The sequence below is a fragment of the Sylvia atricapilla genome, chromosome 6, assembly GCF_009819655.1.
Source record: "Sylvia atricapilla isolate bSylAtr1 chromosome 6, bSylAtr1.pri, whole genome shotgun sequence".
NCBI classification, from domain to species: Eukaryota; Metazoa; Chordata; class Aves; order Passeriformes; family Sylviidae; genus Sylvia; species Sylvia atricapilla.
In genome coordinates, this window is record NC_089145.1 from 28,952,444 (window position 1) to 28,965,496 (window position 13,053).

At 44.1% G+C, this 13,053-nt stretch overlaps 1 protein-coding gene across 3 annotated transcripts in view; it reads right to left on the bottom strand.

The window, feature by feature from the left end:
- Nucleotides 1-44: 44 nt before the first annotated feature.
- The window catches only part of SUSD6 (sushi domain containing 6), an 80,267-nt gene continuing 67,258 nt past the window's right edge, over nt 45-13,053 (bottom strand). For all 3 annotated transcript variants that reach the window (XM_066321342.1, XM_066321340.1, XM_066321341.1), the window contains 4 exons: nt 11,920-12,117; nt 8,738-8,876; nt 7,182-7,603; nt 45-6,201 (listed from right to left, as the gene is read on the bottom strand). In XM_066321342.1, the coding sequence (XP_066177439.1) occupies nt 6,176-6,201; nt 7,182-7,603; nt 8,738-8,876; nt 11,920-12,117 (785 nt within the window). In that variant the 3' untranslated portion in view covers nt 45-6,175. The remainder of the gene's footprint in view (nt 6,202-7,181; nt 7,604-8,737; nt 8,877-11,919; nt 12,118-13,053) is intronic.

Genomic DNA, 13,053 nt, shown 5'->3' on the forward strand with positions numbered 1-13,053 from the left:
AGCAGTTAAAAAAACTCCAAAATAAAACACAAGAAATTACAGCGTCACTTCAAAAGAATTTTTTTTAATTTAGAAATGCAGTTATATACATAGAACAATTAAATTAAACTTTGTACAAATATTAAAATACTATCTTCACACCCACTGCAATGTACAGGATACCAGAAAATACATATAAAATAAAGCAAAACAAAACCAATAGAGTGACATCCTGCACAGCATCAGTTATGGTTTTAAATCCCACATATATATGGAGTACCATTCTGCAAATAATTCCATAGTGGTGCAATTCAGATAAAAAGAAAACACATATAGGAAAGAAAAGATTAATGCAGAAAGGCAATCAAGCTCCCCTTGCACTTGCATCAGCAACTACCAGCAGTCTACCCACCACATCATAGGACTTCTGCTTCACAGACAGCTTCACTTTGTTTTCTTTTACAAGGAAGCAACTTTGAGAATTTGACCTACAACATTTTCCAGCACAACTCAGTTGCCTCTGTCTGTTCTCACTCAAGGACAGAAGTGATAGCATAGCTTACAGAAAGCATATGCAGAGCATCAATACAACAGGTTCTGGTGGGTACATAGATCTGAACATCACCTGCAGAGGGCTGACTTTGAAAGCAGGGCTGAACACACGGCCCTGAAGTGTGGGAAGTGGTGTGTTCTGTCCTGGTGTGCTGGGACTGGAAAAAGGCTTACTTCTTGTATAAAAATACACCTTAAAATGAAGCCTGCTCTAGGAAACCTCTTCGCACTTTCAAAGCCTATAGTAGAGAAAAACTGTTTTCTAATGAATTTCTTCTGCAAGTAAAGGTTTTCACATAGAGCAAATTCAATCTGCTGTTCCCTGGTAAGGACTGAAGGGTGAGGATGGGGTGAGGCAGGATGTGCAAAATAAATGGGATTTATTGCATTTATATACAAAAAACTGAAGTGAAATTCATTTAAATAGTTATCTGGATAGAGTAACAAGGCAGTTTTTTGTTTAAACTGCTCTCAGAACAGTAAAACCACATTTTTTGCAAGTATGTTCTAAAAAGGACAGCAAGGACAGCTCAGTGTGTCCAACTAGTTGTACATTATTTTTTTTATACAGCAAGCCTGCTGGTGTATGCTAAATCATCTAACAAAGCACAAGCTTCCTTACAACCTGGTCATTATTGCATTAGCTCATTAGCCTGCAGTAAACCTCTGTCTTCAGCTCTTCCTTAGACAACTCCTTGTGATTCTTTTCTGTCCTGCAAATGACTTAACCATCCCAGATTACTTCCAATGGCTGAGCCAGTTGCTCTCTTAGCCCCACTCCTCAATATTGACCAAAGTCATCCGCCTCTGGGAGCATCTTAGAACGTTTCTTCCCAAAGCATGTGGAACAGATTTCTTCCTTCCTGAGTTCTCCACACACTGAAAGGCCAAATTAAGACTCCAGATGCAGTAAACAATTCACCACATCAAAGCTGAAAAGCCAAGGCGAAACCTCAGCAAAGATGTCCAAGGGGGAAAAAGCACTCTGCCTGCTAAGTACACATTCTGCTACCCAGCAACTTCCCTGGTGGTTAAAGATAAAAATGCATTAAGCTCTTCTCCCTCCCAAACTCATGAGGTTTTATCTCGGCAACAGCTCCAGAGGCTCACATGCTACAGTGCATCTCTCCTGACTAAATTTTTACATATTCTGCCGTTAATGATGCGGAGGCACAAGCCATTTAAAACCAGAACACACAAACCCCTCTCTCACCAGTGCTGCTGACACCCTCCAAGGCTGTAGGGGGCTCAGACAGTCAAAGCTGGCTCATCATTTGAGGTGAGCTTCATGATGCAGACCCTGATGAGAGACTGGCCTACTTCCCCATGGGTCGCTGCCAACTTCATGTCCTGGTTCTCTCAGGCTGGTCCAGTTCTACAATGCTTGGGCTGTAAACACTGCAGTGAGTTGCATTTATTTTTTGAAAAAGCTATGGAACTGGAAAGGAGCAAGGAAGTTTTTCTATTGCACATAATATCCTGAATTTCTGAAATGCCCTTTTCCCCCCACCAACTATCAGACTCCAAAAATAATGGAAAGCTTTAAAATAAGTGCTATTTTTATTTTCTCAATGTAATTAAATAATTTTAATGTTCTTGAATATAACGGGATCCAGCATGTATGACAGAGCGTGAGATGATTATGTTGGGAGTGTTAAGTGAGGAAAAAAGCCTCCCTTTGAAATCTTTTGCCAGACAAAGGTGGGTGAAGAAAATGTATTACATCTTGCAAGGCTGAGCCTCTGTGCTTCCCATCCACAACACTGAGATCCAGGCTGCATCTACTTATGGCAAAATCCAGAGAGCACACTCAGCTCAGAGAAAATGAACACTCCTGAGGCAGAATGCAGCTCACATCGGAGGGATCTTTAGGCTTCAGGCCTTGCTTTCATAAGTAAAGAGAGGACTGCAAAGTAGGTTTTCCTATATCTCTGTCCAAAGACTTCTCAGTCCTTCAGCCTCTGCAGAATTAAAACAAACAAGAATGAATAATAATCATTATGGCCAGTAAATTTACATGGCCAGTAAAGTGAGGCCGTGCTCTCCTTCCCCCTTGAAAAAGTTGTCAGACATCCTTTGGGTTCCTCTCCTGCTGTTTTACCTGATTTTATATGAAAATTAACTCTAAAGATTAGGATGTAGACAAGCAGTGTGATGCCTCCAAACTGTTTTCCATATTCTGGCTCACACAGATCCTTGGGGCCTGTTCCCACAAGATTTGCTGCAGGGAATAGAGCTCTTCTGCAGGATCTGGAATCATCAGATGGGATTACCAGCCAGCATGGAGACTGGCCTGGAAGCTGCTGGCTTACCCTCAACAAGCCAACAGAAGCTGCCTGTTTATGCTTGATCACAATAGCTACACTTGCATATTTCTCTCCTCCACCTTCTCATTTCCCCCGCTCATTAGTAAAGCCATTTCCAACAATTTTTATAGAATCCAAAGTCTCAGGTCCTGCACTTTGGCCACAACAACCCCCTGCAGTGCTACATGCTGGGGGAAGAGTTGCTGGACAGCAGCCAGGCAGAAAAGGACCTTGGAGTTCACTGACTGATGGCAGACTGAACATGAGCCAGCATGTGCCCAGGTGGCCAATGGCATCCTGGCCTGTATCAGCAATAGTGTGGCCATCAGGACCAGGGCAGTGATTGTCCCCCTGCACTGGGCACTGGTGAAGCCCCACCTTGAGTGCTGTGTCATGTTTTGGACAATTTAGGAAGGACACTGAGATATTTGGATGCATCCAGACAAGGACAACACAGCTGGTGAAGGGTCTGGAGCACAAATCCTGTGAGGAGGCTGAGGGAGCTGGGGTTGTGCAGCCTGGAGAAAAGGAGGTTCAGGGGAAACCTTATCACTCTCCACAACTCCCTGAAAGGGGGGTGTAGCCAGGTGGGGATTGGTCTCTTCTCCCAGGCAACCAGTGCCAGGACAAGAGGACCCAGTCTTAAGCTGCACCAAGGGAAGTTTAGGCTGGACATCAGGAAGAAATTCTTCACATAAAGGGTGATTGGGGCATTGGAATAGGCTGCCCAGGGAGCTGGTGGAGTCACCACCCCTGGAGGTGGCACTCAGTGCCATGGTCTAGTTGACAAGGTGGTGTTCGGTCATAGTTAGACTTGATGGTCATAAAGATCTTTTCCAACCTAGTTAATTCTGTGTGAATTTAAAGCACTCCCTCTTTGTAGAGCTTCCTTCCTTTTCTTCCCCATCCAAATTCAATTTTCTCTCCCAAGCTGGCAGTTGCTTTTACAACAGCAGAGAGGAAGCCAGGCCACAGAGGATGTGTTTTCTGCTGGTGGTGCAGGTGCTCATCCAGAGCAAGGTCAGGCCTTAGGATCAGCTTCCAGCTTCTCCCACCAACCCAGCACTAGCACTGCCCCTTTCAGGAAGGCAGCACATTCCCAACTTCTATACCTCGAATTGCTGAGGGTCAGTTTGAGCAGACAGGACCTTAAATGCATAAAAACCAACTCCTGCTCCAAGCTGGTTAGGCAGTAGGAAAGTCACACAGACTTTCCTCCACACTCCCTTATCACTACACTAGCTCAACCCCTCCAATAAACCAAAATGAAGGAGAATTTACTACAGCTTAGACCATTTCCAACAGTCAAAAAGCTAAATACAATCGCCCCCATGCTTATTTTTTAAAATTCCAATGGCAGATGTGTAAACAACATTTGTCCTCTACAGTGCTTGAAGCTGAGACACCACAGCCCACTGTAAAGTGACACAGGATTTTCACCATCCAAATTGAACAAAAAATACCTAAACCACCCAAATGGGATTTATCAAATTCTTGTGTTAATGCAAGGTAATGTGAGCAACAGGGAAGGATGTTTTAAACACTGTAATTTTAAATTAACATCCCTCTATAACAAGGATAGAGAAAAAGGGATTCTTCCATCCACAGGCACACACTGTTCCATGTGTCCTGGCATTTAACAGTTATTCAGGAGAGGGAATAGCAAATACACAGCTGGACAATAAGGCTAATCCCCATTTCAAAGAACTGGAGCTAAGCCACAGTGATTTTATACATAAAGATGTTGTATCATTTTTGTCAAGTGTTGTAATGGGTTTTTTTACTGTAGCAATGAGGATGAGGATGGTGAGGATCATAAACCAAAAGCAAAGCAGCAAAGACAGCATCCCTGTTTACCTGTACATTACCACATGATGTGTAAGGCCATGACATTTTGCTCCTTCAACTCAAAAATGTAGCAGCTTCTCACAGGGCAAACACTTCCCTGGTTACAAGACAGTTATGACAAGGTACATGCAGCATCTAAGAAGCCAACTTGTCTTGCTGAAACCAATCGCATGGAACAGTGTCCAGACCTCAGTGAGGAACCTTACAACCACCACAGCACCTGGGTTGGACCATCCACCCCTGACAAATATGGCTTCCTGCAGTTATAGAGTCCCAACACGGACAGTCTGACCTGCTGTAGATAACTGTGGCAGGCAGAGGTACGCATATTTTGGAATTTTCTCTTCCCTTCTACCAAACTTGAAACAATCCTCAAAACCTCAGGACTGAGCTGTGGTGTCCTCTAGCACTGCTGTCAGTGTACTTGACTTTCCCTCACAGCAACAGGCTGGCATTGTGTTTAGGAGAATCTTTACAAATGCTGCTTACCCCCAGCCACAAGGGAGGAGCCCTTCTCTATGGGCCCACTGGAGCCCACCAGGTTAAAACAGCAGACCCTTTGCTGTATGAAGCTAGGAAGACACACCAGCCTATGAGACGGCAGTTAGTCAGGATTTAAGTACCTATGGTGGCTGGAAAAGGAATTTGGGATTGCACCAATGGCACTAAGAATTCACTACCTACAGGCATTTTTTTTGTTTCGATATTTTCAAACACCTGAACCTCTTCCAGTGGGCTGCACTGGTAGAGGAAGAAGGAGGAGGCAAAAATGATTTTCAGGAATGGAGTCCTCCAGAAATGGGACAAAGGGCATTCCTACAGGTTGGACGTCTCAGCCTTCAGTGCTTAAGCAATTCTCAGTGAACTGGTTCTGCACAGCTAAGCTGTCACACAGCCCATCTCATCTGAGGTGCTTCTAGACATCACAAGCTGCCCCTTAACTGCGATCCCTCCCAAGCCCACTTTCAGTCCCAGTGAGGCGCTTTGTCCTGCCCTATCACAAAGAGGATGCTGGAAGAAGAGCCTATATAACATATATATGTATATTTAAACTGTGTCTGCACCCAGCGAGCAAGCGGGTTTGGGTTTAGCCCCTGCTCTCTGGGCGGCAGGAGGGCTAGAAAGGCTGAAAAGCTGCAACAAGCCGGTGTGAGGAGGAGAAAGGCACAAGAAAAGAGCAGCTCTTCAGAGACTGCTGTCAAACATCTGGCTGGGGAAGAGGAGAGGAGAGCTCAAATCCACTCTGTCCCTTGAGCCCCTGATGCTGATGGAATGGGGAAGCCAGCGCTGCACCAACTCCACTGGTGCATCCAGGAGGCAACCTGGCGACATCCTTTGGATCTTCAGCTGAGGGCATCTCTTCTTGGAGGTATCCAGGGTACAGCTTGCGAGGATGGGGAAGACTGCACAGAGTGCTTCTGTCCCAAAGGCAGGGAGAGGGAAGGAGGAAGAAATCCAAGATGGAGAAGACTAGACAAACACAGCAGACCTCATGCTTCCTTCAATAAGGGAATATCTGAACAATGGGGGAGAGAGGGGAAAAAAAAGTAGTCAAATTTCTGCAGCTCAATACACACCAGAAAAATTACTATTGAAAGCAAGATAGGCTCTCACTTTCATAACATGACAATGCAGTGGTCTCCCTCTCATCACATCACAGCAGAAAGGAACTCTGGAGGACTCTGCCCCCGAGAGTGGGGCCATCCCCAGCTCTAGCCTCAAAAAACTCCAAGGACGCAGATTCCATCACCACATCTGGTCCTGCATTACCCTCCCAGCACAAACTATTTCTTAACACCATGGAAAGAGGAAGTTCTGCCCTGAGCTATCTACAAGCCAGTTACATTTCTTGACTAAGACACAGCAGTCCCTGCAGAAGCAACCTTAAGCTACACTTTCACATCAGCTCTGGCATTGCAAAGCCACTCCTTCAGGGCAGCACAGAAGTGAGGAACAAAAAATGTTTTGACTGTTCAATAGACTTGCCCCTCTGCTCTCTACAGTAAGTTCAAGCACATCCCTCTTAGTCTTGCAGGTTAAGGCTGTAGCACTGAATGCTTTGTGGCAAAAAATTGCTTACTAAAATAGTCTAAAAATTAGGCAGCCCAAACATCACAAAGGGTTTGTATTCCAAGCATGTCCTCCCACTCCCACCAAGTTAGTTTCCACAAACACAATTATTTTACTGCTTTTACACTGTGATGCTGGAGGCTGGATCTCTCTGAAAATCCTTTGCTAAAACAAGAGTTAGCAGTAGACAATCTTTTCAGACTGCCCTAGGCTCCCAGTATGAGAACACTGAACTCTTCAGAGGATGATATTAAATACTGCTTATGTGTTTAAGAGGTGAAATGTGCTATAGAGACTGGAGCTTTTCAAAAGCTGCTCTAGCAGCAGACACACATAGGGGCATCCCTTGTTGTTTTTTACCCTAGTAAACTGCAGAACCTATCCTTAAAAGGGTCTTATTTAGTGCTCCTTGCACAAGTCACTTACCATCTGTGTATTCCTCAGAGGAAGTGAGTGATAAAAGGCTCTGTATGTCACTGCTTTCTGAATCTTGGACCTCTTTTTGTACAGATCCACTGTTAGCCATGCCAGCTACCCAGGAAGAGGTAGCAGCCTGATGCACAAGAACAGTTTCAGAGCGCTGAGAACCACTGGCATCACACAGCCCAGAATGTCCAGGAGCTTCATCTTCTCTTTCAAAGGTATTGTGAGCCCCTTGGTCCGGCTGCTGCATCTCTCTAGGTCCATTCTGCCCTGCTCCCTCTGAGAGCACGATCTGCACTCGGGAGTCCGAGGGTGGAATGCAATTCCCTGTGCTGCCATATACTGCTTCTTCATAGGACGGCAAGGCCACTTGGACACCATCCACCATAATAGAGACCTGATCTCCAGACACACCTTGGTCTCGCCTCAAAAAGAGAAAAAGGGACAAAGACGGGGGAGAAGAAAAAAAGGAATTGAGTATTTATTTTACTATATGTGTGTATATATATATATATATATAACCAAGAACTCCAGTACCCTCCCATAGCAAAACTCTAACTCTCACCATTTAGCAGAGGACAGAAATATGAATGGTGGTTTAACAAGGTCAAGCAAGCACAGTCTTGGAGCCCTACTGCGAATTGCCATTAAACATGAGCAGGGGCTGTAATTCATAGCACTCGATGGATTTAACAGCAAGAGCTGAAAAGGTTACAATGCTTCCCCCTCTTCACTTACCTTCATAGCTAAATTTGCCAAAGGTCATGACCTAGCTCCGCGCTTTTGGCAAAGAGCACTCTTGATTCCAGCCTGGTGCACTGCTACATTCCACAACACCCAGCACTGTCTGTTCCACTGCCTCTGCTGCTGGCCAGATAACCTCTGGCAGGATGGGGAAGACAGCTCTGGCACAGCATAAATCACCTGGCCTCATAAAGCCCGAGAGAAAATTTTTATTTTCTAGTCTAGGCCTTTTCAGAAGAGGGCAGACTCCAGGGCCCCACCTCTCAACCTCCCCACTGCTGGAGTGTCTGCCTCAGCTGGCAGCAGTGTTATGGCTGGGTCCCTCCTCTCACCCACAAACCCAGGCCAGGAGGGTTCTCCTCCTGCAGCAGAGAAGGATGGCACACTTGCACATGTATCTAAAGAGTAGTGCTGCCTAATTTCAGGTCCACAGGACCTCAAGCAGTCTGGGAAAGATGCAAATATATACACCTAGACAGACTTCAGTAGATATACAAGGCTAGAAGAGGTAGGAAATTATCTATAGTCAGGCTGGTAAGTATCATAACTTTTCTATTCAAAACCAAGGCAGAAGCACATGGAAGTCACTCCTCGGTTGGCACATAAGAATGGGAACTGCAGGTGGGTATGACAGACTACCATTTCAGAAAAGGACTGGATCAGTAGTATGGGGCAGAGATGTCACTGTGGCGATGAAAGGAGGAACAGAGAAGCAAGGAGCTAAGCTGCTCCAAAACGACAGTCTAACCTGAATGAGTCTCTACTGCAAAGAAACAGGGTGCCTCTGAGCCCCTCCAAACCCCAGCTACGCTCACCTGCTGTGATGGAACGACTTCAGCTTTGGCTGCAACAAAACAAACAGCACAACTAACAGCAGAATCAGGGCGACGGAGCTCGCTGTGGAGGCTACTATGGACAGCGTGGGCACTCCAATCGTTGGAGGAGAGTCCTTTTCTACAAAACCAAGGGGAATACAAGGTAAAATGAGTAACTGCCACAGTAAAGGAAAAACATTTACACTGTTACTCAGCACTTACTCTTGGGTGTGTGTGTGTGTAAGAAGCCCAAGTTTCCCATACAGACAAGACACATCACCTATCTCAGTTTGCAGCTCAATCTGACACGTCTCCATCAGCTGTAAAGGGAACCCAAAATAAAACAGGTACATACAAGGGTCCTTTGGAAAAATACCGAACAAACAGACAAGCAGTGCAACCAGGCCATTGGAACTGACAGATGGTGGTAAGGATCATGTTATATATAGATCTGCCTGAGCAAAAGCTAGAGAGTGTCATGATGTCACCAACAAGACCAATAATTGTCTAGCACAATAAGCAGCGTATTTTAGGCCAAACAATAGAAAAAGTTCCAAAAAACATTTTTTTCTCAACTAATGTAACTGCCTTGCAAAGAGGAGTGAAAGTCAGCTGGTTGGGGATTATTATGCACTTATTATAATTAAGACAAAGAAAATATTAAGTTTCTTTCTCACACAAACATATGCCAGAGGACAGAGAAGGAAGGTGGATGATGATTCAGGGTGCTGAGTTTTCAGTGTTAGATACATGTGCCCTGTTCACATTACTCTTTCCTCCCCTTCTGCAGCTGTGGTGTGTGACTGTAGGGAAATCCATTTGGCTTCTAAAGGACCTGTGCAGGAATACACTGGGAGTGAAGAGAGAATGCTTGGAAGTGGTATTGCTGAGCACTGCATACCATGCCTAGAAGGCCACACTAGTCCTTTCACTTCCCTAGAGGAAATAATTGTTTGTTATTTGTTTTTTCTGTTCCTAATTTGTGTCTTTGGTAAAGATCCAAAAAGCCTCCCCTACCCATCAGCAAATACTATTGTGAATTGCACGTTTGATTAATGCAATTCCTCATTTCCTCTTTCTACATCCATCACATTCTTCATGAGCACAGGGCTCAAATTGCAGATGGAATTCAGGACATATGCAATGAGGGATGAGAGGAAAAGCAACAGGTAAACAGAAAAAAAAAGAGCTGGATGATCATTATTTTTAAGCCTACAGCCTGAAATCTATGCCCAAAACAGGCATTTAAGATGGAAATCTAGTTTGCAATTTTCTGCATCATCTCTTGGGGTCAAACCTACTTGTTTTAGTTGTTTTGAACATGTTTATTTGAAATTTATTAGAAGTAGCTTGACCTCTCCCTGGGAAAAAACAAACAAACAAACAAACAAACAAACAAAAAAAAAAAAAAAAAAAAAAAAAAAAAAAACCACAAAAAAAAACCCCACCAAAAAACCCCCAGTGACTAGCACATTTTTCCCTATGGCAAATAGGGCTGAGTTAAAAAAAAAGTTAAAATCCTTTCAGCATTTCTCACAGAACGAACAGGAACAAGGGCAGGCAAATAGTGATGCTCCATTTTCAGCATCAGTACATGATACTGTCAAACTGCTCACTATAGAGGGTGCACTCCAGAACATTTACCATCTCATATGCTAAAAAATGTCACTAACTCATACAATAAACTACCAAAAGGCTAGGGGCTGACAGGCTCTGAGCTGCACAAAACACGTGAGAACTGCTAGGGACTTAAATTATATAGAGCAGGTAGGATCTTACCCTTATCAATTATTTTAAGACCTACTGCCTTTTAGAGCCTCTCACTTCCTTCCCATTCTTTGAGCCTTTTGAAAGAGACCCATTAGTTAAGAGTCAGCTATCTGTGACCCTGAACAGTTGATTCAAAGCTTGCGTTGTGAAAGCAATGGCTTTTTCATTGGGTCAGACTTTTGAGGCACCATATTTTTGATAATGGCACTGACCCTTCAAGATGCTAAAGAAATCTGAGGGGTTTCTGCTCATCACAACACAATCCTCAGCTAGACAAAGTGCCACCATGCAGGAATGCCACTCAGGGAACACTGTGTGCAGTACCACAGCTTTGTTCTCCAGCTTGGGTGCAGCACGGGGAAAGGGAAAGGAAGCTTAAGCTGAATTTCAAAAACCTCTTCAGGATCTATTTGCTGCCAGGTAAACTCCCAGATCCTTCCTTGTAACTGATAGGAAGGGATTATTAGAGTGGCAGAGACACTGAAAAGACAGTGACTTTGGGACAGGACAAGATGTTCCAGAGATCAGAGGTAGGCAGTGAGCTCCATAAAGAGCTTGATGGAGGTGGCTTGTTTGTTTGTTTTTCCCTGATTCTCTCCAATTAAGCTGACACATTTTGCTTTATGCATTATGAGACTTAATTCCAAAGTGTACATCCTGCCAGCTCAGGATGACTGGGTAGTAATGTCCTATCAACAAGCCCACCTAGAAGAGGGGAGGGAGTTCTCCCTTTATCCAATATACCCACTGTCAAAACCAGAAGAGTAGTAGGCAAATTAAGAGCTGTATGATGAACATTTCCCTGCAAATCTTTTTACTTTGCTGCTTTGATGGAGGAATTCCTGTTCAGCTGGGAGAGACACAAAACAAAAGCTGTCCACTTCTGTTTGGAGAGAAGCAGAAATCATTTGTCAGCAATGTCCTTTCCTGCCAGTACAGTGAAAAGCAGCACCATCAATCTCTTTGACAGAGGAAACCAACAGTTACTTAACCTGTTTGCAAGGAAGATCGACTCTACACATACACACACACGTGAACAGACTCACCAGGGGAGATGTACTGTCAAACCCATCAAGGAAAACCAGACAGCATGGAAAAAAATGCTACTGTTAGGGCTTCCAGCATTCCTGGGATGAGAGCCTCAAGGTAACAGGCTCCACATAAGTAACAAGTTGCCTACTTTATACTCCTATCCATGGCTTTTCTCCTTGTGTTAGGGACTCTAAGTCTGCATCTGATGGGCTGCTACTGAAGAGATGTTTTTAAGAAAGAGTCATGATTGTGGGCTGCATTTATGAAATTGCTGGAGCAATGAGAGACAGCCATATGGACTTCGTCAGCATCACACTAAGTGTTAAAGGATAATCTGAAAAGTCAATGCAAGGGCAATTCTAGAGTCAGGGAGCACTCACCTGGGCTGAGTCTGCAGCTGACTTCCATGGCTGGGTTCCACTCTCCATTCTTGCAGGTCAAGTATTTATAATCTCCTTTCAGCATGTAGCCTTCAACACACTGATATTCTATGACACTGCCTGAAGTCAGAGGGTTGTTGCAGGGGCTAGGGTGGCATTTATAACCTCCATTCTCAGGTTGTGGTGGCTGGGGACAATCTGGAAAAAAAGAAAGCATCATGAAGGACATCTTAGAGGAAGACACCTGTTACACAATATATATGAAACATAGGCAGACTTCCACCTACAAACAACCACTAAATTAGGAAACTACTAAAACTGAGAAGAAAGGATGTTTCACAAAGGCAGAGAACACCTCTGATAAAGTTTCTGTGATTGTTAAATACTGCTTGTTATCCCAGTAGCACAGTCCAACTGGCAGGCACCAAACTGGTGATATTTTTGAGCAGTAACACAACACACATTCCACATGAGAGAGGCCCAGAAAATCCTTACTGCTATCTTTTTCCCACAGCTATTTCCCTAGAGATTGGGGTGAACTTAACAAGCAGGCTTTCCTATTAGTCTGGCAGAGGAAGAACATGAAACCCATTGAAAGGAATGAGGAATGCAAAACCCCCTCTGTACTATGGGTACACAGTGTCAAGGTGCAGACCTGCCCCGTCTTAAGGCACCCTAAAAGCCTGTAAAAAGCACAGAGATTTTGACTATTTTATGTAGATATGCCAGCAACAACAATGGCAACAGAGCTTTGTTGCAGTAGGACAAACTTCTTCACTGAAAGGGTGGTCAGAAGTTGAAACAGGCTGCACAAGGGATGGTGATTCACCACTCTGGAAGTATTCAAGAAACAACTGGACATGGCACTTAGTGCTATGGTTTAGTTACATGGTGATATTCTATCAAAGGTTGATCATCTCAAGAGAACTTTTCTTAGGACCAGATATTCTAGTCTACTTTTTTAAAAAAATTCAGTGTATTATGAAAACATGTTTTTTAAAAAAACCCCTCTGTTTATCTGTGTGTACTGTGGAGTGTTGAAGGTGCTTCACATTCCTTTTTGCACCTTCATTACCCTGACTACTGGGTATAGGAACATGTAGTATCTGGCACATGCCAGAACTTTTCTTGCAG